This window comes from Odocoileus virginianus, chromosome 6 (assembly GCF_023699985.2).
Source record: "Odocoileus virginianus isolate 20LAN1187 ecotype Illinois chromosome 6, Ovbor_1.2, whole genome shotgun sequence".
NCBI classification, from domain to species: domain Eukaryota; kingdom Metazoa; phylum Chordata; class Mammalia; order Artiodactyla; family Cervidae; genus Odocoileus; species Odocoileus virginianus.
This window is the reverse complement of record NC_069679.1, coordinates 46,921,495-46,942,564: the sequence shown is the minus strand read 5'-3', so window position 1 is coordinate 46,942,564 and position 21,070 is coordinate 46,921,495. Positions and strand designations below refer to the sequence as shown.

The window sequence follows — 21,070 nt, the reverse complement described above, 5'->3', positions numbered from 1 at the left end:
AGGCTCCTCCATCCATGGGATTTTCCAGGCAAGAGTACTGGAGTGGGTTGCCATTGCCTTCTCCTCTACATAACCTTTAGAACATATGAAACATATGAACGTATGCAATATAGTTAACTATTTTAATACCCTTACCTGCTAATTTTATCATTTGTCATTGCCAAGTCAGTTTTAATACATTGATTTTTTTCCTCTTCCTTATGGATTGAATTCCCCTACTTTGCATACTGGTAATTTTTATTGAATGCCAGACATTATGAATATTAAATTTTTGACTGCAGGATATTTGACCTACAAATAGTTCTTGAGTTTCATTCTGAAACATGATTAAGTTACTTGGAAACAATTTGATCCTTTGGGGTCTTGCTTTTTAAGATTTGTTACATGGGACTAGAGCTGTGTTCAGCTTAGGGCTCATTGTTTCTCCACTGCTGAGGCAAGGGAGACCCTTCTGAGTTCCCTACCCAGTGCGCCGAAGAAATAATGCTTTTGTTGGAGAAGACTTTTGAGAGTCCCTTGGACTGCAAGGAAATCCAACCAGTCCATCCTAAAGGAAATCAGTCCTGAATATTCATTGGAAGGACTCATACTGAAGCTGAAACTCCAATACTTTGGCCACCTGATGCGAAAAACTGACTCATTGGAAAAGACCCTGATGCAGGGAAAGATTGAAGGCGGGAAGAGAAGGGGATGACAGGATGAGATGGTTGGATGGCATCACCAACTCAATGGATGTGAGTTTGAGTAAACTCCGGGAGTTGGTGATGGACAGGGAGGCCTGGCGTGCTGCAGTCCATGGGGTCACAAAGCGTTGGACACGACTGAGCAACTGAACTGAACCCAGTGCCCTGTGAATTATGAGGTTTTCCAGTCTGGTCAGTGGGAGAACATTCTATGCCCAGCCCTGCATGAGCCTGTGCACTGTTATTTCTAATCTTTTCAGTGTTTTTTTTCCTTGGCTCAAGGTAGTTTCACCACTCACATGTGCTAACCCGTGCTCTGCTGAATGTTAAAAGGCAGCCCTTTGCAGATCTCCAGAGTGTGCTCTCTGACGCTCTGTCCTGTGAACACGGGCTGCCCTCGTCCTTCTGGGCCTCGGCTGCATCTCCTGGGCTCAGAGTGGCCCGTGCTCTGCCTGGTTTCCCCTGTGCTGCAGCCTGGGCTCTCTTCTCCGGGCGGTAACCTGGCAGTCATGGCGCTCACTCTGTTTCTCACCTCTTAGGAATCACTGTTCTTTTTTGCCTGATGATCAGTGTCTTCAAAACTTCCTCCTTACATTTTGCCCATTTTGGCAGTCATGGGTAAATCCTGACCCTATTCCTCCATGTTGGCCAGAAACAGAAGACTCCAGAATCATATACTATAGATACATGATTTCCTCAATTAGAGTATAAGCTCCTCAAAGTAAAGAATCTCTTATTTTCCTTATGCTGTCTTTCTGTCTCACTATCTAGTCTATACAAGGTCACTAAGCATTTGTTGAATAAAGAGGCATTTATTGGGACTTCCCTGGTGATCCAGTGGTGGGAAATCTGCCTGCCAGTGCAGGGGACATGAGTTTGATCCCTGGTCCAGGCAGATCCCTCATGCTGTGGAGCAGCTAAGCCTGTACACCACAACTACTGATCCCGCACGCCCTAGAGCATGTATGCTGCACCAAGAGAAGCTACCACAATGAGAAGTCTGTGCGCTAGACCCAGTACAGCCAGAAATTAAATAAATAAATAAATTTTTAAAAAAATGACCAAAGAGGCATTTATTGGTGATCACATTGTAATATTGAGCAGGTGTCACGGGTGCTACTGGGTCAAAACAAAAATTCCTCTCCAGAATCTATCCCCTGGTCCTTTGATTTGATTTCAGGTTTGTACACTTCCTGTCAAAAAGCTGTCCCCACATCCCCTGTGGACATTATAGTGGCCGAGTTCCCTTAAATCTTTTTTGGAACAGTGTAGCTTATAACATACATGTAGTAAAATTAGCTAGGGCCTTTCTCAATAGAAATGAAATAACTAAGAGACGACTCTGTTTCTGTTTATTATACTTTTTATATACTGAGCAAGGATGGGACCATGACAAAAAATACTTAACATTCTGGTAGTTGTAACTTGATATCAGAGAAGAAGGGATGAGGACTTTTGAAGAAAGGTCCTGGCAATAAAATTGTTAATATGATGGTTCGTAGTATTTTACTGATTTTTTTGGAACAATAACAAGGGTCTTGGCAAATATTCCTTTTTTTCTTTTCTCCTCTTGGCACAAACACAGTCTGGATAAATGCCTACATTTAAGCTACTATTATATAAATTCTTATCTTGGTTTCTTCTATTTCCTTATCTGACATTTTGTAGTTGCAGAAACCTTACTGAGCTATTTTAACATTCTTAGCAACCAAGAGTCATAGCCCTGCTTTTGTTTTATTGCATTTGGGAGTGGCGAGAGATTTTTTATGATCTTATCATTCCTTATTTTCATATTTTGCTACAATGTAAAGAACTCTAATTTCAGTTTTTAAAAAACCTAGTTTTAGACATTACTTTGTTAAATAAGGAAATTAAAGTCGTTAGATAGAATGCTGTGTACTGAAGAATAAAAGTAAAGAGCCATTTTTTTAGACATTATTTCAAATAAATTCAAATATTAAAAGTTGGAAGTCAGGGCTTTCTGACCATACTTCATGGAGAGAAAAAGTAAAATAAGTACAGATTACTCATCCTAATCTTTTCAGGGCTATAATCATACAGATTACCACTTTATCAACATGAGAAGTTAAAAGGGAGAACCATATAGGGAGCATTTTCAAAAATATCCATGCCTAGCCAATCTTCATTTTCTGAATTAAAGAATCATGGATATAGACACTTGGGACTTCATGGTTTTCAGTACTCCATGATTATATTTGAAAAGTGCTCTCTATCTCTCTCACATACACATGCAAGAAATTCCCGAGAAAATAAAAATAAAGAATTAACATGGTTCTGTTGTGTTTACTGTATACCAGTTGCTTTATGTGTGTTAAACCATTTTATCAGAATGAGATTGAGAATCCATTATTTGAAAAAACACATCAGAAGATGATCATAATAAAATAGTGTATTAATGAAGTTTGCTGACAGATGGTTTTGGATAAAAGTAGTATAAAATTTTTGCATTTCCCTACCCACTGCAAACACACACACACACACCCCCTCTACACCCCTACATAATAAGTGTACATCGAATAAAAGCTGAGCATTTCATTCATTCCTGTAAGATGTTGAGGGCACATATCACATTAATTGTTATAATGGAGATCTATTTATCAGCATCTCTTAGTAATTAAGATTTGTAACTTAAATCTCATTTATATGAGACTAAATTAACACCCATGTTTAGAAAGGCATTTTCTGTTAATATGGAATTAATCAAGCAGTTTGTTAACTATGTATTTCTCAGAAAACAGCTGATTTTGACACACTGTCTGGCTGAATGTGTCTCAGAAAATTACCTTTTTTAAAAAAATCTTTATAATTTAGGGGGCCAAATATAAATTTACTCAAAAAGACCAAAAAAAAAAAAAAAAGAAAAGCCCTTATTTAATACATCAGCCCCTTCAGTTCAGTTCAGTTCAGTCGCTCAGTCGTTTCCAGCTCTTTGTGACCCCATGAACTGCAGCACACCAGGCTTTCCTGTCCATCACCAACTCCCAGATTTTACCCAGACTCATGTCCATTGAGTCAGAGATGCCATCCAACCATCTTATCCTCTGTCGTCCCCTTCTCCTGCCCTCAATCTTTCCCAGCATCAGGGTCTTTTCAAATGAGTCAGCTCTTCGCATCAGGTGGCCAAAGTATTGGAATTTCAGCTTCAACATCAGTCCATCCAGTGAACACCGAGGACTAATCTCCTTTAGGATGGACTGGTTAGATCTCCTTGCAGTCCCTTAGTGTTTTTTTAAAAAAAATCTTTATAAGATGCAACCCATATCATAAAATTTACCCATGTGAACTATACAACTCAGTGGTTTTTAGTACATTCACAGAGTTGTGCCATAATCAGCACAGTCTTAAGTTGAGAACGTTTTTATTATTCCTGAATGAAACCTTAAACCATGAGCAGCCAGTCTCTACTCCTCACTGAAACGCTCCAGCCCTAGGAGACCACTCATCAACTTTTTCTCTGAATTTGCCTGTTTTGGACATTTCAAAAAATTGAATCATACAATATGTATTTCTGACTGATTTCCTTCACTCAGCCTCATGTTTGGGTTGGGAGTTTCATCTGTGTTTTAACATGTCTCAGTGCTTCATTCCTTTTTATATGGATCAATAATATTTCATTGTATGGAAACACATGCTTTGTTTATCTGTTCTTCAGTTGATGAACGTTTGGATTGTTTCAACTTTTTAGCTGTTACGAGTAATGCTGCTGTGAACATTTGTGATTCCCAGGTGGCTCATTGGTAAAGAATCCACCTGCCAATTCTGTGGGTTCCATTCCTGGGTCAGGAAGATCCCCTGGAAGAGGAAATGGCAATCCACTCCAGTATTCTTGCTGAGAAAACCATGTGGTCGCAGAGTTGGACATGACCGAGCGACTGAACGCACAGCCTGCTTTCCATTTTCCTGTGTACAAGTTGCTATTTATACCTACTAGTGAAATTGCTGTCATATGGTGACTGCTTTTTTTTTATAATTTGAAGAACTGCCAAATTGTTTTCTAAAGTGGCTGCGCCATTTTACATTCCCACCATCAGTATTAGGGTTCTGATTTCTCTGCATCCTAGTCAACTCTTGTCTTTTTGATTATAGCCATCTTTGTAGCTATAAAGTGGTAACACTCATTATGGTTTTGATTTGCATTATCCTAATGACTAATGATCGAAGAAGACAATGGCGGCCCACTCCAGTACTCTTGCCTGGAAAATCCCATGGACAGAGGAGCCTGGTGGGCTGCAGTCCATGGGGCCGCAAAGAGTTGGACACGACTGAGCGACTGCAGTTTCACTTTTTACTTTCATGCATTGGAGAAGGAAATGGCAACCCACTCCAGTGTTCTTACCTGGAGAATCCCAGGGATGGCAGAGCCTAGTGGGCTACCGTCTATGGGGTTGCACAGAGTCGGACATGGCTGATGTGACTTAGCAACAATAGCAATGACTGATGGTATTGAGCATTTTTTCATGTGCTCTTTGACATCTGATATCTTCTTTAGATAAATGTTTCTTCAAATCCTTTGCCTATTTTTAAATTGATGTCTTTTTACTCCTGATTTTTGTCAGTCAATATTTGATTTATTACTGATAAATATTCTTTGTATATTCTAGATTTTTTATCAAATATGTGATTTGAAATTGGTTTCTCTCATTCCAGAGCTTGTCTTTTCACATTCTTGGTGGTGTCAATTGCCCCACAGAAGTTTTAGATTTTTATATAGTCCAATTTATTTTTCCTTTTGTTGCTTGTACTTTTGTCTTATATCTAAAAAATCACTAATTCAAGGTCATGGAGATTCATTCTTATTTATTTTTTTAGTGTTATGGTTTTAGCTCTGATATTTAGATCTGTAGTTCATTTTGAATTATTGGTTTTGTATGATATAAGATATAAGGGTCCAACTTTGTTCTTTTGCTGTTGTCCCAGCACCATTTGTTGAAAAGACAACTCTTGCTCAATTGAATTGTCTTGATATCCTTGTATTGATAGAAATTCAACTGACCACAAGGGTTCTAAACTCTGTTTTCATTGATGTAAATGTCTTTCCTTGTACATCAAAACACTATCTAATTATAATAACTCTGTATTAAGTTTTTCAATTGGGAAGTGTGAATCCTTCAGCTTTGTTCTTCTTTTTCAAGATTATTTGGCTATTCTGGGTTCCTTGGATTTCCATATGAATTTTAGTGTCACCTTGTCCCTTTCTGCAAATAGCTGAGATTTGTTCAAGGGATTGTTTAAGTCCAAATCAATTTGGGGAGGACCCCTTAGGTTTTGTATTCATAATACTAAACTTAAGTTCTGCCTGTTTTATCCTTTCTTAGAAATATTTTCTTTTAGTTTTCTATAAGATTTTACACATAACTCATTAAGGTATAATTCTTACAGTGTATCCATGTTAAACTAATCATGAAGAAATATGAAGTGATTATTTTTTGTATTGTTAAAAGCACAAAACTGTATTAACTAAATCCTGCTGTAGCAGAAATCTCTACATACAGAGGAATTATGTAGAGGAGTATCAGAGGAGGCATCAAATTATTTCACAGCTGTGTAAATTAAGCAAAATTCTGTCACAGAATTTCCCTAAGTCCTTGGAAATTTTGTTATGCTTTGTTGTTTTTTCTGATGAGATTCATTTTGTATTTGTAAGTATTAGCAAAGGTTTTGGGGGGAAATTAGATATGAATAATGCCTTTATGGCCTGTAGGTAAGGATTACAAAAATAAACATTTTATAGGTTTGTAACGCTTTAGATTCCATTGGTCCCTAGAATACGATGTGGGCAGCTATTTGATAGTTTATGTAGTTTTGTTTACCAAGTGAATACCATAATCCAGTGGTTCTTGACATTGGCTGCTATGCATTAGAATTCCTAGAGAGCTTTTGAAAATCCAGATGTCCCATATTTGAAAATCCAGATGTCCCATATAGCACATCAGACCAATTAAATCAGAATCTCAGTGGGTGGGGCAGGGTGTTGGGACTTGGACATCAGAATTTATCAAAATTGTCCAGGTAAGTCCACTGTGCAGCCAACATTAGCCATGGTGATAGACATTTGAAAGTCCCAATAAGATTTTGCTCAGGAAAATAGAGTTATCCTGAAGCAGCAATTAAGGCATGCCATCTGAATTATATGCCACTTTGTTACATCAGCCACTGTGAAAAGTGTTATGGAATTATCAGGATGTTATGATTTGGATTTGCCTTTGCCTGTGAACTAATGATAAAAGATTATCTAATAATCACCAGAATTCCAAAATTTGATGCTAAGAAGATTAATTATGTTCTACCATATAGATAGGGATTTGAGTTGAAATGTACATTGCTAAAGGGTTAAGTTTGATAAACAACCAGTTTATTGGAAAAATTACTGGGTTGAGAGTTTGGGAACCGGTGTTCTTGTGCTCACTCTGCTGTGTAACTTTGAACCAGGGTATTTAGGTTATAGTTCATACAATGAGGTAATTGAGCTGGAGGCGATCACCGAATTATTTATTCAGTAAATTGAATTGCCTGTTGTGAGCAAGGCAAGAATGTGGGGATGGAACAGAACGTTGAAAAGCTCACAGAGGACAGACGAACATGCCAAATGTGTAAGTGTAGAAAAAAGTGAAACGTTCAGACTGAATTCAGGGAGCACAGTGCTTCCTTTGGTTCAGTACTGGGGCAAATGTGATAGTTTTCTGTTTAACAACCATTCCCAAATCCTTTCTTCCTTGCTGGCAGAATGCATCTCTGAAATAGGCTGAAAAGGCCAGATGTTTCTTTTTTAGCTACCCTTGCAGGGGAGCATGGCCCCAGTGCTGGTCAGTGAGACCAGCGGAGGAATCTGTCAGAGTTTTCCTTAACAAAAGTTAGCAGTTGAGAAAATTCCCTTCCTTCCTGTCATGACCTTGCTGCATGAGGATGTGATATGTAGTGATACAGAGATCATCTTAAGATTAATGGCCTGAGAATAAAGGCCTCCATGCTGGTTATAGTCAAAGAGAAAATACAGCCTGAATTTTTTATGTCAACACTGAGCTACTAAACTAAACCTTCAGCCCACCTCCCTGTGGAGTTATTAAATGAGATAAAAATACTTAGTGTTCGAACCCTTGGTGCTTTGAGTGTGATCTGTAGATCATTGGTCATCTGGGAGGCTGATTAGAAATACAGATTCTTAGTGCTTGCGTCAGACCTACTGCATGAGTCTGCACTTTAATAAGATCACTAGATGGATGACATGCACGTTAAAGCTTGCAAAGCACCAGTTTAAACCACTTTGAATTGGGTATTCTGTTATATGCAGTTGAAAGCTTCCTTACTAATATAAGTACATTATAGTTTGCTGAAAAGACTTCTGATTCAGATGTAGGAAGTTGCAAGAGACTTCTTATTCTCACTAAAACAAGCAATATAAACTACGTAATACAAGATCTTAAGACACATGTGGCCCATAATCAAGAAGACAGTCAATAGAAGAACCAGAGATGATCCAGATATTGGTGTTATGAGTCAGAAACTTTGTGACAGAAATATCAGATCTGGTGGACAAGGCACACCACATGTATTAACAGATGAGGAATTTTGGCAGAAATGTGGAAACTTTTTTTTTTAATAAGAAACGGAAATACTAAAAAATAAGAAATATAATATCAGAAATTAAGATAGTTTAGATGGGCTCAGCTGAAAATACCTGACAAGCTTTGGCCAGATTCCTGGGAGCAGTGTGCATTGTGGGAGGCTTCCTTATGAGTTTACATAAGTAAACATGTGAGTTTCCTTATGAGTTCCTTATGATTGCTGTTTACCTTGAACAAGAATTATACAACACTCACTGCCCTGATTATTAAGCCCACAAATATTTCTTTTGATAGAACACTGCATAGATTTACCAGGCCACTTGGCCTCACATATTTTCCTGGTAATTTTCTAATAGAAAAGAAAATAATTGAACTTCTGTGAAGACATGCCTTCCTAGATTACTTAGTTACAATTTTTACCTCTCTCAGGAAGTAAATGAGAGGCAGTCTTGGTAACTTGGTGCCACTGTGTGTAAGTATATCTTGTTTGGTCAGCTTGTGCTACAGTTATATCATTATCATTTTCCATTCCCTTCCCATTTTCAATTTTTCATTGAACATATGGTAATAAAATATCAAATTTTCACATACCAAGTACTGTGGGTTTCTAGAAGAACTATTTTCTTAAGTAACCTTGTTACTGCCCTTCAAGGCTTAGAAGAACAGTGCCAGAAGGTTTCAGATGATCACTCAGTACATACAGAAATCTCTTTTCAATTAGAACTTAAATTTTTGGAAGTTGTTTAAAATGTTTTATTTTATTTTCGGCTGCATTGGATCTTCATTGCTGTGCAAGGGCTTCCTCTGGTTGGGGCAAGTGGGGCTGCTCTTCCTTGTGGTGCACAGGCTTCTCATTGCGGTGGCTTTTCTTGTGTGTTTTTTTTCATTTATTTTTATTAGTTGGAGGCTAATTCCTTTACAGTATTGTAGTGGTTTTTGCCATACATTGGCAAGAATCAGCCATGGATTTACATGTGTTCCCCATCCCAATCCCTCCTCCCGCCTCCCTCCCCGTCCCATCCCTCGGGGTCTTCCTTGTTGCAGAGCCCAGGCTCTAGGGCACACGGGCTTCAGTAGTTGCGGCGTACAGGCTTAGCTGCTCTGTGCCACGTGGCATCTTCCCCAACACTGAACACGTGTTCCCTGCATTGGCAGGCAAATTCTTAACCACTGCACCACCAGGGGAGTCCAAATTTTTGAAAGTTAAATTGCCTCTACCATCCCCCAAGGGACTCTAGCAGTCCTTTGCTTAAGAATAAGAAAGTGAATTGTTTTATTTCCTTAATCTGTTTATAGATTTTTTATGATTTAGTTTTTTTAAAAATATTTGTAGAGTAGCTCATTATTACTCCAGAAAGAGCCTATTTTACTTTCACAAATGGGAAAATTTCTCAGTTCTTTTTTTTTTTTTTTTTTGATTCTGACTCTTATGGCCAGAATATTGCATTGGAAACTTATAAATACATAGTGAAGATGAAACAGAATTATTATCGATGTTAATTTTTTTTGCTTTCCTTATTTATTTTTTAAGAGTTGTTAATAATGAATTTGTATTTATTTTGGGGGGTATCACCAATTACAAATGCTGTGATAGCTTCAAGTGAACAGCAAAGGGACTCAGCCATACATACATATGTTGTAGATGTTAATCTTGACTTCTTATTTCAGCTTCAATTGTACATACTTCTAATAATTTCTGTTAGAACAAAATGGTAATGAGTTACTAGCAGTAATAGTGAAATTAACAAACTGCTTTATTTTGCAGGGAAAATATTTATCCCCAAACAGAAACCTGTACAGACTTTTACAGAAGAAAAAGTATCTCTTGATCCAGAACTAGAAGAAGCTTTGACAAGTGCTTCTGATACAGAATTGTGTGACCTCGCAGGTATCTCCTAAAATAAATTAATTTGTGAGTGAGAATAGAGGGGGGAAATGCCAACACATGCCTGTATTCACTATACAAATGCTGGCTTTTCCTAGCGAAGTGGTCCTGAATATGTAACCATGTATTTGGCTTTGTTTTTAACACTATAAATCTGACATATAGGATTTTGTTTCTTTAAATTCTCTTAATGATGAAATTTTAATGTTAATGGAATTTATTGATTATTGGATGTCTTTTTTCCCCATTGTTGCCATCTTTGAAAGTCTTTGTAAAAGATCTTTGAAAGTCTGTAAAAGACTTTCATCAGCCGGTACTCAGCTAAAACTGTCTCCAGGGTCAACTAGTATCCCATTTTATCAGAAGACCCAGAAATGGGTAACTGGAAATTAGATAAAATAGTTGGTCCTGAGCTATAATCCCACTTTCCTAACTTTTCTGAAGTTAGATGGAACTCCAGACCTCCCTGTGATTATTCATTACCCATTTCTTATCTGGACCAGTGTCTGCCCCCAGCTACCTCCACCCACACCCATTTTCCTAGATAGAAAAATATGCAAGGGAAGATCTTAGTACCAAATAACCCCAAGAATTAACCAGAGAAGGACAGTCAGGGTGTGGTACCACACCTGGAGCCAGGTATCTTATTGCCTGGGGGGCTGAGGACTAATGCATTTGTAAATAGTACATTCATCAGAATGGAATGGGCCAGTACAGTTGTAGCTTCCTGCCTCATTTGTGCAAAAGGGCCGCAAAAACAAAACCAAATTTATTTCTAGTCCTAAGGGATGTGATTTTAATCTTAAATGTGAGAATTCAACTGTACTTTTTAGTACTCTGCTCTCAGCTGAAGTACAAATGTAAATTAATATTAAGAGTCAAGGTTAAGCTGAAAAATCTGTTTTTTATCACATTCTGTTTGGAGAAACTGTGAGAAGGGTAGATTGATAGCAGTAGATCATTTCCATTTTCTCTCTTGGCCACCAGATGGAGCTAAGCACAGGTTTACATTTAGGGTCAAGCTGGCTCCAGCTGTGTCTAAATTCAGAAGTGGGGAGAAAGTACAAGGGTATTGATAAGAAAGAGATTGTAGGGGATTTTTTTAATCATGTTGTCTCCTTTTTTGGGCTACAAAATGTGTGTTTAATTGAATATGAAAATGTCCAGAGAATATTAAAATCACTGATAGAAATTTGGGGGTATAAAATAATGTTCTTTTTCTATATTTATAGCTATTCTTGGGATGCACAATTTGATAACGAATACACAGTTCTGCAACATAGTGGGAAGTAGTAATGGTGTCGACCAAGAACATTTTTCAAGTAAGAACTTATGTGAATTCTAATCTTCTGTTAATTATGTTTTGTTTCCTCCATGTAATAACTTCAGTATTTGCATGCCAGATGTTACGTATGTGTACTGGAATCCTGAGATTCCAGTTATATAGTATTGACAATAGAAAAATCATTGAAAATAGAATATTAAATATTGTATGCTTAATGTGTCAGCAGACATAATAGGAACCACTCTCACCTTACTAAATAATGCTAATGGTAAATGCTATAAAAACCAGTCAAACTTGACTTTAATTGACATTTTGTTTTCAGTGTTCCTGATTTTCAGGAAATCTACAACAGTGCTGACAAAGAAACTATATTATAAAATCAGATTCAGGAGAAGGCAAAGAATTCTTCAGACCCTAAACCTTTTTGTCTGATGCAGTGTTAGACAGACTAAAGGAAAGCTTTTTAAAAAAATTTATGTATAAGACATTTTAAAACTACCAAAATAATGCATATTGTGTAGTAAATTCTAAGTAAGTCTCTATTCACAGTCATCCTGCCTTCTACTTCCTACACCACCTCCCCGCACTTAGCCATGACTATTAACTATTTGGAATGTATCCTTCCTGACTTCGTTTTATGCTTATATAAATTTACGTATGTACACATGTTATAAACGGTCTTTTCTTTTCTTTTACAAATATGGGATCATACAAGAGGCATTTCTTGTTACTTAAGTTTTCAGTAATAATTCTGCTGGCTAATTTTTTTTTTTTAATGCTTATCATGGGCCATGTTCTTCTGTGCACAGCTCTTGAATGTAAATTGTTCTCAATTCTCACAACAGTTCTACGAACTAAGTATTATCATCTCTAATTTGCCTGTGAAGGAGCTGAAGTTTTATTTATTTATTTTTATATCATTTATTTCTATCAATTCTGCTTCCCATGTCCTAAGCAGGTAAGTCAAGTTCTCCAAACATGTTACCATCGTGAGTGAGATTTCTACCTTTAACAATCTAATAAATCATATTTTCATCTACAAGTGTCACCCTCCAGATATGGTGACTCAGGGTCAAGATATGGAGACACACTTGCAGTTCAGCAGATGAATTTCTAGCCAATCATTATCTGAGTCTGGAAAGTCTTTCCTTTTTTTTTTTTTCCATTTGTTTTTATTCGTTGGAGGCTAATTACTTTACAGGAGCTGAAGTTTTAGAATGATAAAACTAGGTTTAATATCCCACGAACTTGGTGGTGAGGATTTTAATCTATGCTATGTAATATATCGCTTAGCAACATATCACATTTCCTAGTAAGTGCATATAGATTTACCTCATTCAAACATCTTTATAACATTCTATTTTATGAATGTTCTATAATTGGCCATTCTCCTGTTTTGTTTTTTTGCTATTTATTGTGGAAATGTTCAAGCACACATAATAGAAGAGGGAATAACATATCCATTATCCAGCTTCAACTGTTTTTCACATCTTGGCAGCTCTGCTTCGTCCACTGACTGCCTCCCTTCCATCCGTTCTACTTTGTTCCCTGAAAAAAAATTTTTTTTCCCTGAAATATTTTAAAGCAAATCCTGTTTGTTTATATTACTTCACACATTTCCATATGTGTCTCTCACAAAAGCTCTTCTTGTAATGTAACCACAATGCCATTATCAAACTTAGATTATGAGTATTCTTTCATGTTGTCTAATAACCAGTCCTTATTCAGATTTTCCATATTCTCTCAAAAATGTCATTGCACAGCTGGTTTGTTCAAATCAGGATCCAGAAGGGTCACACATTGCATTTGGTTTTCTTTTTTTCTTTTTTTTTTTTTTTTCAGTTCCTCTTAATTTCTTAACAGTTGTTAATATTTTGTCATATTAGAACTTTGCGTTATGAGATTTTATCATATTAGAACTTCATCTTGAACATTGCTGAAAGTAAATGGGATCACCATTTGTGTCAGCTTGTATCAGCAAATATATTTTTGTGATAAAGATATCTTGTGATAAAGATAAAGATATCTTGTAAAACACCAGGAGGCAAGAGGCAGCGAAAATACTCATTTTTGAAGGTTAATACATAGCAAACAAATTAAATGTTGAATTATGTTTGGTACTTATAGTCAGTAAAATTTTATTTCAGTGCTTTGTGTGTCAGCACATAAATGATCTTTTAGAAATTTGGGGAAAGAAACTTATAAATTAGTTCTACTGAATGTGTGTGTGTGTTTGTGCTATGTGTTTCCAAGTTAATATATGCTCTCACTATAATAGTGTCAATCAGTGACATGCTTGCTCTTTCCATTTGTTACTGCAGATGTGGTAAAAGGGGAAAAGATTCTTCCAGTATTCGATGAGCCCCCAAATCCAACCAACGTTGAAGAAAGTTTAAAGAGGATTAAAGAAAATGATGCTTGTCTTGTTGAAGTTAATTTGAATAATATAAAGGTAGGTGTGATAAGCAGGCAGAAAGCTGTTTTGAGTTGCTTTGACTCAGTTGGATCCAGGCTGAGAGCTGGGTAGTTTTGATATAGGCTGATCCCTTCTACTTAATGATAAAGTTTTTACTTTTAGTAGTATGCTAACAGAGATTTCTTCGATTTTAGAAGTTAAGGTATAACAGTATTTTCTGATTTACTTTTTAAAGGCTATCATATATTAATAGATATCAGTATATCTCTTGGGCTTCTGAAGTACTGCCCTCTTATAAGAGCATTTTAGTCTTTCAGTTTTTGTCTTTTTAATCAGCTCCGTTGATATATAATGTAGATGCCGTGAAATTCTCCCTGTCTAGTGTGCACTTCATTGAGTTAAAGCAAATGCATACAATTGTACCACGACCACCACCACCACCACTGGTGGATGTAGAACATGTCACACCCCTTTGTCATCGTTCCCTGCCACCAGCTCCAGTCCCTGACAACCGTGAATTTGTTTTCTTTCCATTACCGTTTTGCTTTCTCCAGCGTTTCATATAAATGAAATCATATAGTGTGTAGCTGTTGAGTCTGGTTTCTTCACTTAGCATGATGCTTGTGAGAATCATCCGTGCTGTTGTGTGTCTCCTCACTGGTTTGCTGTTTCCTTTCTGAGCAGTATTTCTTTGGATGTGCCGCGGTTTGTGTGTCCATTCACCAGCTGATAGACTTAAGAGACTTAAGAGTTGCTTCCAGTTTGGGATAATTATAAATAAAGCCACTATACACATTCACATACAGGTTTTTGTGTGAATTTATGTTTTCATTTCTCTTGATTACACACCTAGAAGTAGGCTTTGTGGGATCTTACTGGAATTTTTTAAATGCAACTCTTCCGTGAAGTAAAAAAAGAACTGAGTAGGGAGAGCATAGGGATGATTAATTACCAAAGAGTAAACTCAGATGATCTCTTAGGTATTATTAGCCATTGTATAATAGATTCCTCATTTTAAATGTTAATTTATCTGAATTGAAGGCAGAGAGAACATCTGGAAATTACAGGAACCTAGGGAATAAGACCTCTATGCTCTTTCTGTGGGTGTTCCTTCCTGTGAGTGGAGGCAGGACAGCCTTGGAAAAAGCTAATGTGCCTAGTTGATCACTAATCTTTTTTTTTTTTTTAGTTCTCTGTATCTTGGTCTCTAAATCAATAGTAATGATCTGAAAATAACCAGGCTACAGGAAATTGAAGTCTTGATACTAAGAGAGAAAACAGATGTCTCCTAAAACTGTCTCTTTCCTCATTTCAAGTTAGTCTCTTAACACCTTATAGCTTGTGACTGAGAACAGTATGTCATCTGCCTCAGAAATCACTATAAGTAGATTCCCACATCTTTCTCTTTGTAGAAAAAGGAAACCATTTTAAATATTCATAATACAAATAATTAAAAAGAGCATAGTGAGATTCTCTTTAACCTCGTGCTAGAAAAGCAGCGATGACTGGTCGCGCCGAGTCACGTGAGCACGCAGGCGCAGCGCCGCGCAGTCCTCTCGCTCACACAAAGCCCAGACGCGGAGAAAATGGCTGCAGGGGTCGAAGCGGCCAAGGTGGCGGCGACGGAGCCCAAAATGGAGGAGGAAAGCGGCGCGCCTGGCGTGCCAAGCGGCAACGGAGCTCCGGGCCCGAAAGGTGAAGGAGAACGACCTGCTCAGAATGAGAAGAGGAAGGAGAAAAACATAAAAAGAGGAGGCAATCGCTTTGAGCCATATGCCAATCCAACTAAAAGATACAGAGCCTTCATTACAAACATACCTTTTGATGTGAAATGGCAGTCACTTAAAGACCTGGTTAAAGAAAAAGGGATGTGCTGTTGTTGAATTCAAGATGGAAGAGAGCATGAAAAAAGCTGCTGAAGTTGTAAACAAGCATAGTCTGAGTGGAAGACCACTGAAAGTCAAAGAAGATCCTGATGGTGAACGTGCCAGGAGAGCAATGCAAAAGGCTGGAAGACTTGGAAACACAGTATTTGTAGCAAATCTGGATTATAAAGTTGGCTGGAAGAAACTGAAGGAAGTTTTTAGTATGGCTGGTGTGGTGGTCCGAGCAGACATTCTTGAGGATGAAGACGGAAAAAGTCGCGGAATAGGCACTGTTACTTTTGGACAGTCCATTGAAGCTGTGCACGCTGTATCTATGTTTAATGGCCAGCTGCTGTTTGACAGACCAAGTCACGTGAAAATGGATGAGAGGGCCTTACCAAAGGGAGATTTTTTCCCTCCTGAGCGTCCACAACAACTTCCCCATGGACTTGGTGGTATTGGCATGGGGTTAGGACCAGGAGGGCAGCTTATTGATGCCAACCATTTGAATAAAGGCATTGGAATGGGCAACCTGGGACCTGCAGGAATGGGAGTGGAAGGCATAGGATTTGGAATAAATAAAATGGGAGGCATGGAAGGACCCTTTGGTGGTGGTATGGAAAACATGGGTCGATTTGGATCTGGGATGAACATGGGCAGAATAAACGAAATCCTAAGTAATGCCCTGAAGAGAGGAGAGATCATTGCAAAGCAGGGAGGAGGTGGAGGCGGAGGCAGTGTCCCTGGAATTGAGAGGATGGGCCCCAGCATTGACCGCATGGGGGGTGAGGGGGGGGGCCGGCATGGAACGCATGGGCGCAGGCCTGGGCCACGGCATGGATCGTATGGGCTCCGAGATTGAGCGCATGGGCCTGGTCATCAAGCACATGGGCTCTGGCATCAAGCGCATGGGCCCCCTGGGCCTCGACCACATGGCCTCCAGCATCGAGCGCATGGGCCAGACCATGGAGCGCATCGGCTCTGGCGTGGAGCGCATGGGTGCCGGCATGGGCTTTGGCCTCGAGCGAATGGCCGCGCCCATTGACAGTGTGGGCCAGACCATCGAGCGCATGGGCTCTGGTGTGGAGCACATGGGCCCTGCCATCGAGCGCATGGGCCTGGGCATGGAGCGCATGGTGCCCGCAGGCATGGGGGCAGGCCCGGAGCGCATGGGCCCCGTGATGGATCGCATGGCCACCGGCCTGGAGCGCATGGGCGCCAACAACCTGGAGCGTATGGGCGCCAACAGTCTTGAGCGTATGGGCCTGGAGCGCATGGGTGCCAACAGCCTAGAGCGCATGGGTCCTGCCATGGGCCCAGCCCTGGGTGCTGGCATTGAGCGCATGGGCCTGGCCATGGGTGGCGGTGGCGGTGCCAGCTTTGACCGTGCCATCGAGATGGAGTGTGGCAACTTTGGAGGAAGTTTCACGGGTTCCTTTGGTGGAGCTGGAGGCCATGCCCCTGGGGTGGCCAGGAAGGCCTGCCAGATATTTGTGAGAAATCTCCCATTTGATTTTACATGGAAGATGCTAAAAGACAAGTTCAACGAATGCGGCCACGTGCTGTATGCCAACATTAAGATGGAGAATGGGAAGTCCAAGGGGTGCAGTGTGGTTAAGTTTGAGTCGCCAGAGGTGGCTGAGAGAGCCTGCCGGATGATGAATGGGATGAAGCTGAGTGGCCGAGAGATTGATGTTCGAATCGATAGAAATGCTTAAGCAGTTGCCTTTTTTAAACATCGATACCAGACCTCTGAATTTGTATTTTTTCTTGTTAACCATTTTAATTTGTTGGCTGGATGTATAAAGATGTTTAAAAAATTCAGTTGCTTTTTGGGGTAATTTGAATTACTTTTTTAATGACTGGGGTTCCATTTGACTGTTTGCATTGAGATTGCAATGTGCGCAATTTTTTTTGTAGTTGTGGCATCTTGTTGACATCGAATATGACTTTGATAATAAATACCAGTTCCTGAAAAAAAAAGAAAAAGAAAAGCAGCGATGTATGCTTTGCTCTATGCTAACAGTTTGTGCAGATGTACCATACTAGAAAAGTCAGAGATGAGGTGGCTGAGTTGTTAGTTTTCATTTGTAGGCCAGTGGTTATATGTTACGTAATTTCTGAGTACATTTTAAGCAAAAGAGAAAGTAGAGATGTCTTTGATTATTGGACTGAATTTACTGAAAACTAAAATGTAATAATGTTTCACATTTTTGTCTTTCAAGAATATCCCAATACCAACCCTAAAAGATTTTGCAAAGGCTTTGGAAACCAACACACATGTGAAACATTTCAGTCTTGCAGCCACCCGAAGCAATGACCCTGTTGCTATTGTAAGTAAGCTGTGACTAATAATATTGAAATTATGACTGTAATACCAGGGTATGTTACAAAGGTGATTAAACTGGTTTTATGAAAAGATTTGCTTTTTTTAATTCACTATATTTCAATAAAAAATAAATTTAAAAATAAATAATTTTAGTGTAGTTTAAAAAATTATGTGTTCTAAGAGCTACTGTTAATAACCATGATGTTTAGCAGTCAATAAAAGCAAGTATCAGTTTAAAAAAAATTTTTTACTCTTTTTTCAATTTCTGATTACTCACTATTAGGCAATACATTATTTACTATCCTTTTATTTTTTCCATGTATTTCCCTTCTTTGAAAATTTTAAAACATGAATGGAGTCATACAGTGTAAGCTGTTCTGCAACTGAAATTTTCACTTTAATATATCTTAGAGGTCTTTTCATATCAGCATATAAAGTTCTAAATCATTCTTTTAAACCTGTAGAGGGTATCATTTATGGATCTACAGTGTTGGGGTTTTATTGATGCTTTTTATGTGTCTGTTGAAGTGATCATGTGGTTTTTGTCCTTTATTCAATTAATATATATTACATTGCTTAATTTTTGTATGTTAAATCAATTTTGCATTTCTGGGGGAAGTCCCACTTGACCGTGATATAAACCCTTTTCTTCTTGACTTTGAGGGTATCAATCCATTTCATTCTCCTTCTACCTGCTTGGACATTCTTCCTTTGGTCCCTAAACTGGTTCCTTCTCATCTCCCCAGCATCTGAACCTCTAAACGGCTCAGAGCTTGGCCCTAGTCCTTGTTCTTTTCTTCGTCTACACTCACTTTCCAGGTGATCTCATTCTGTTTCACTGCTATATATTATCCATGTATGCCAGTGACTCCCAACATTATTATCTCCAGTTCATATCTCTCCCCTGAACTCCAAACCCATGTTCAGCTTCTCCTTAACAGCTTTACTTTACTTCTTCTTAACAGATGTCTTAGACCGAAATCCCAAACCAGACTCCTGACTTCCATCCCATACCTGCCTCTCTCACACTCTTCCCTATCTCACTAAATGGAAACATCATTCTTTCATTTGCTCAAGTCAAGATAATAATGATGGAGTGATTTCCCTTTCTCACAACCTTAAATGTACATCCCACTGTGTCTTCAGATATTTCCTTTATATCCAGCCACTTCTCACCACCTTTACTGCCCCCACCCTGGTCCAGGCCACTGTCTTCTCTCATCTGGATTATTGCAGTGGCCTCCTAACTTAACTGCTTGCTTCCACCTTACCCATCCCAAAGCCAGCTCTTTATACAGCATCACAAGTGACTCTTAAAACTTAAATGATTTCACTCCTATACTCAGAAGCCTCCAGCAGATCCCTGTCTCACTAAGTAAAAAGCAGATTCTTTCAGTGGCCTAGTAAGGCCTTAGCTGAGGAGACTCACCTCCTTTCTTGCTGTTTCTTTCATTTTACTCCAGCTGTACAGCCTCCTTGCTCCTGTCTCCCTAAAGATGCTCCTCGTAGTTTCACTTCATCACCTCAATCATTTGAGTCCTTGCTCAGATGTCACCTTCCAGGGGAGGCCTTTCCTGAGCCAGCTTTCCCCGACACTCCCCATCTACACTGCTTGGCCTTTGTTCCCTCCTCTGTAGCCCTTTTCACCATTTGACATTATGTTTGCTTTCTTATTTGTTATCTGGGCCCCCCACTAAAATGTAAGTTCCATGAGGTAAAGACTTGTGTGTTTCACTTCAGAGTCTATAAAGCAGTGCCTATCAAAAATAGGCCACTGGTAACATTTTAATAAATGTGGGTATGGATGGATGGATAAGGAATTTACCTCAGGTCACATTGCCAATTGTTGCTAATAGGAAGTGCAGGAGTGTAGATACCTGCCCCAAGTTCTTTATAGTGTGGCTGCACCTGTTACCTTTAACTTGACTTTAAGTTTGATCTTACCCCATGTTCTCTGGAGTTTGGCCTTTCTTTTGACCCCTCTGCAGGGCTGTATTAATAAACTCACATTCATATTCTTCTGTTACCCCCCTCCCCAGCCCTTCTCTTTCCCCTCTGCTCACTTACAGTCTTTGTTAATTAATCAGTATAGCGTTTATTAAGCATTGGGTCAAATGCCTAGCACTGCCACATCCTGTGAGAAGTTGTAATGCAGGCAGATGGAAGACACTGTTCTCTGAGGTGGTGAATATTTAGTTGGGCCCTTCTTTTCCATGGTTCTCATGCTCTAGCAGTTCCAGTTATTTGTGTCCTTTCGGTTCTTGCTTTGGAAATTAGTTCATAATTTCCCCTTATTTGCACTTCACTGTAACCTAGCTGCCACAGGACCCAAGTAAGAAAACTTGTTCCAGAGAGACACTGGTGAAGTTATTCCTACACAGACAGACAAAGTCGGAGAAACATGGGAGAAAGAAGCAGAAGCATGAATGAATAGCAGTAGAGAGTGTTACCAATAGAGAATTACACATGACAACAAATTTAAAGTTTGAGACCAAGTACATGTGAAAAGTAAATACATGTGAGATCTCTGAGGTGGCCTGTCAAGCTTAAACAATCTAATAAGAAACATTAAGGCAGCTGTATTGATTTGTGTATTTCTTCAGGCTTGTTCAGTATTTATTTACCAGGTGCTGTCAAGCTAATCTCCAACTATTTTCTGTAATTTCCAGGCTTTTGCAGATATGCTAAGAGTGAACAAAAATTTGAAGAGCTTAAATATGGAATCCAACTTTATTACAGGAATTGGGATTCGAGCACTGATCGATGCTTTGAAAGAGAATGAAACCCTGATGGAACTGAAAATTGACAACCAGGTCGGTGTTCTGCAGCAGCAGCTTTGGAGAAGCTGCAGCCCACACTCCGGGCAGGGCTTGGGGATTCAGGAGGCAGGCAGAAGGAAGGCTTTCCAGGGAGCCCTTGGGAAGGCAGAGGCCTGAAAAGGGATGAGAACTTTTGGGGCATCCAGAATCTTAATGTATAGAAAGGTATACAAGCAGCTCTCCCTGGTTGGTCTGTAGAGGATTG

At 39.0% G+C, this 21,070-nt stretch overlaps 1 protein-coding gene and 1 pseudogene across 1 annotated transcript in view; both read left to right on the top strand.

Annotated features, from left to right (window-relative positions):
• The window catches only part of TMOD3 (tropomodulin 3), an 86,862-nt gene that overhangs the window by 56,068 nt on the left and 9,724 nt on the right, over window positions 1-21,070 (top strand). Inside the window, exons 4-8 of the mRNA XM_070469274.1 lie at window positions 10,032-10,154; window positions 11,384-11,473; window positions 13,758-13,888; window positions 17,943-18,050; window positions 20,716-20,859. Of these exons, the coding sequence (XP_070325375.1) occupies window positions 10,032-10,154; window positions 11,384-11,473; window positions 13,758-13,888; window positions 17,943-18,050; window positions 20,716-20,859 (596 nt within the window). The remainder of the gene's footprint in view (window positions 1-10,031; window positions 10,155-11,383; window positions 11,474-13,757; window positions 13,889-17,942; window positions 18,051-20,715; window positions 20,860-21,070) is intronic.
• LOC139035638 (heterogeneous nuclear ribonucleoprotein M pseudogene) lies at window positions 15,424-17,711 on the top strand (annotated as a pseudogene).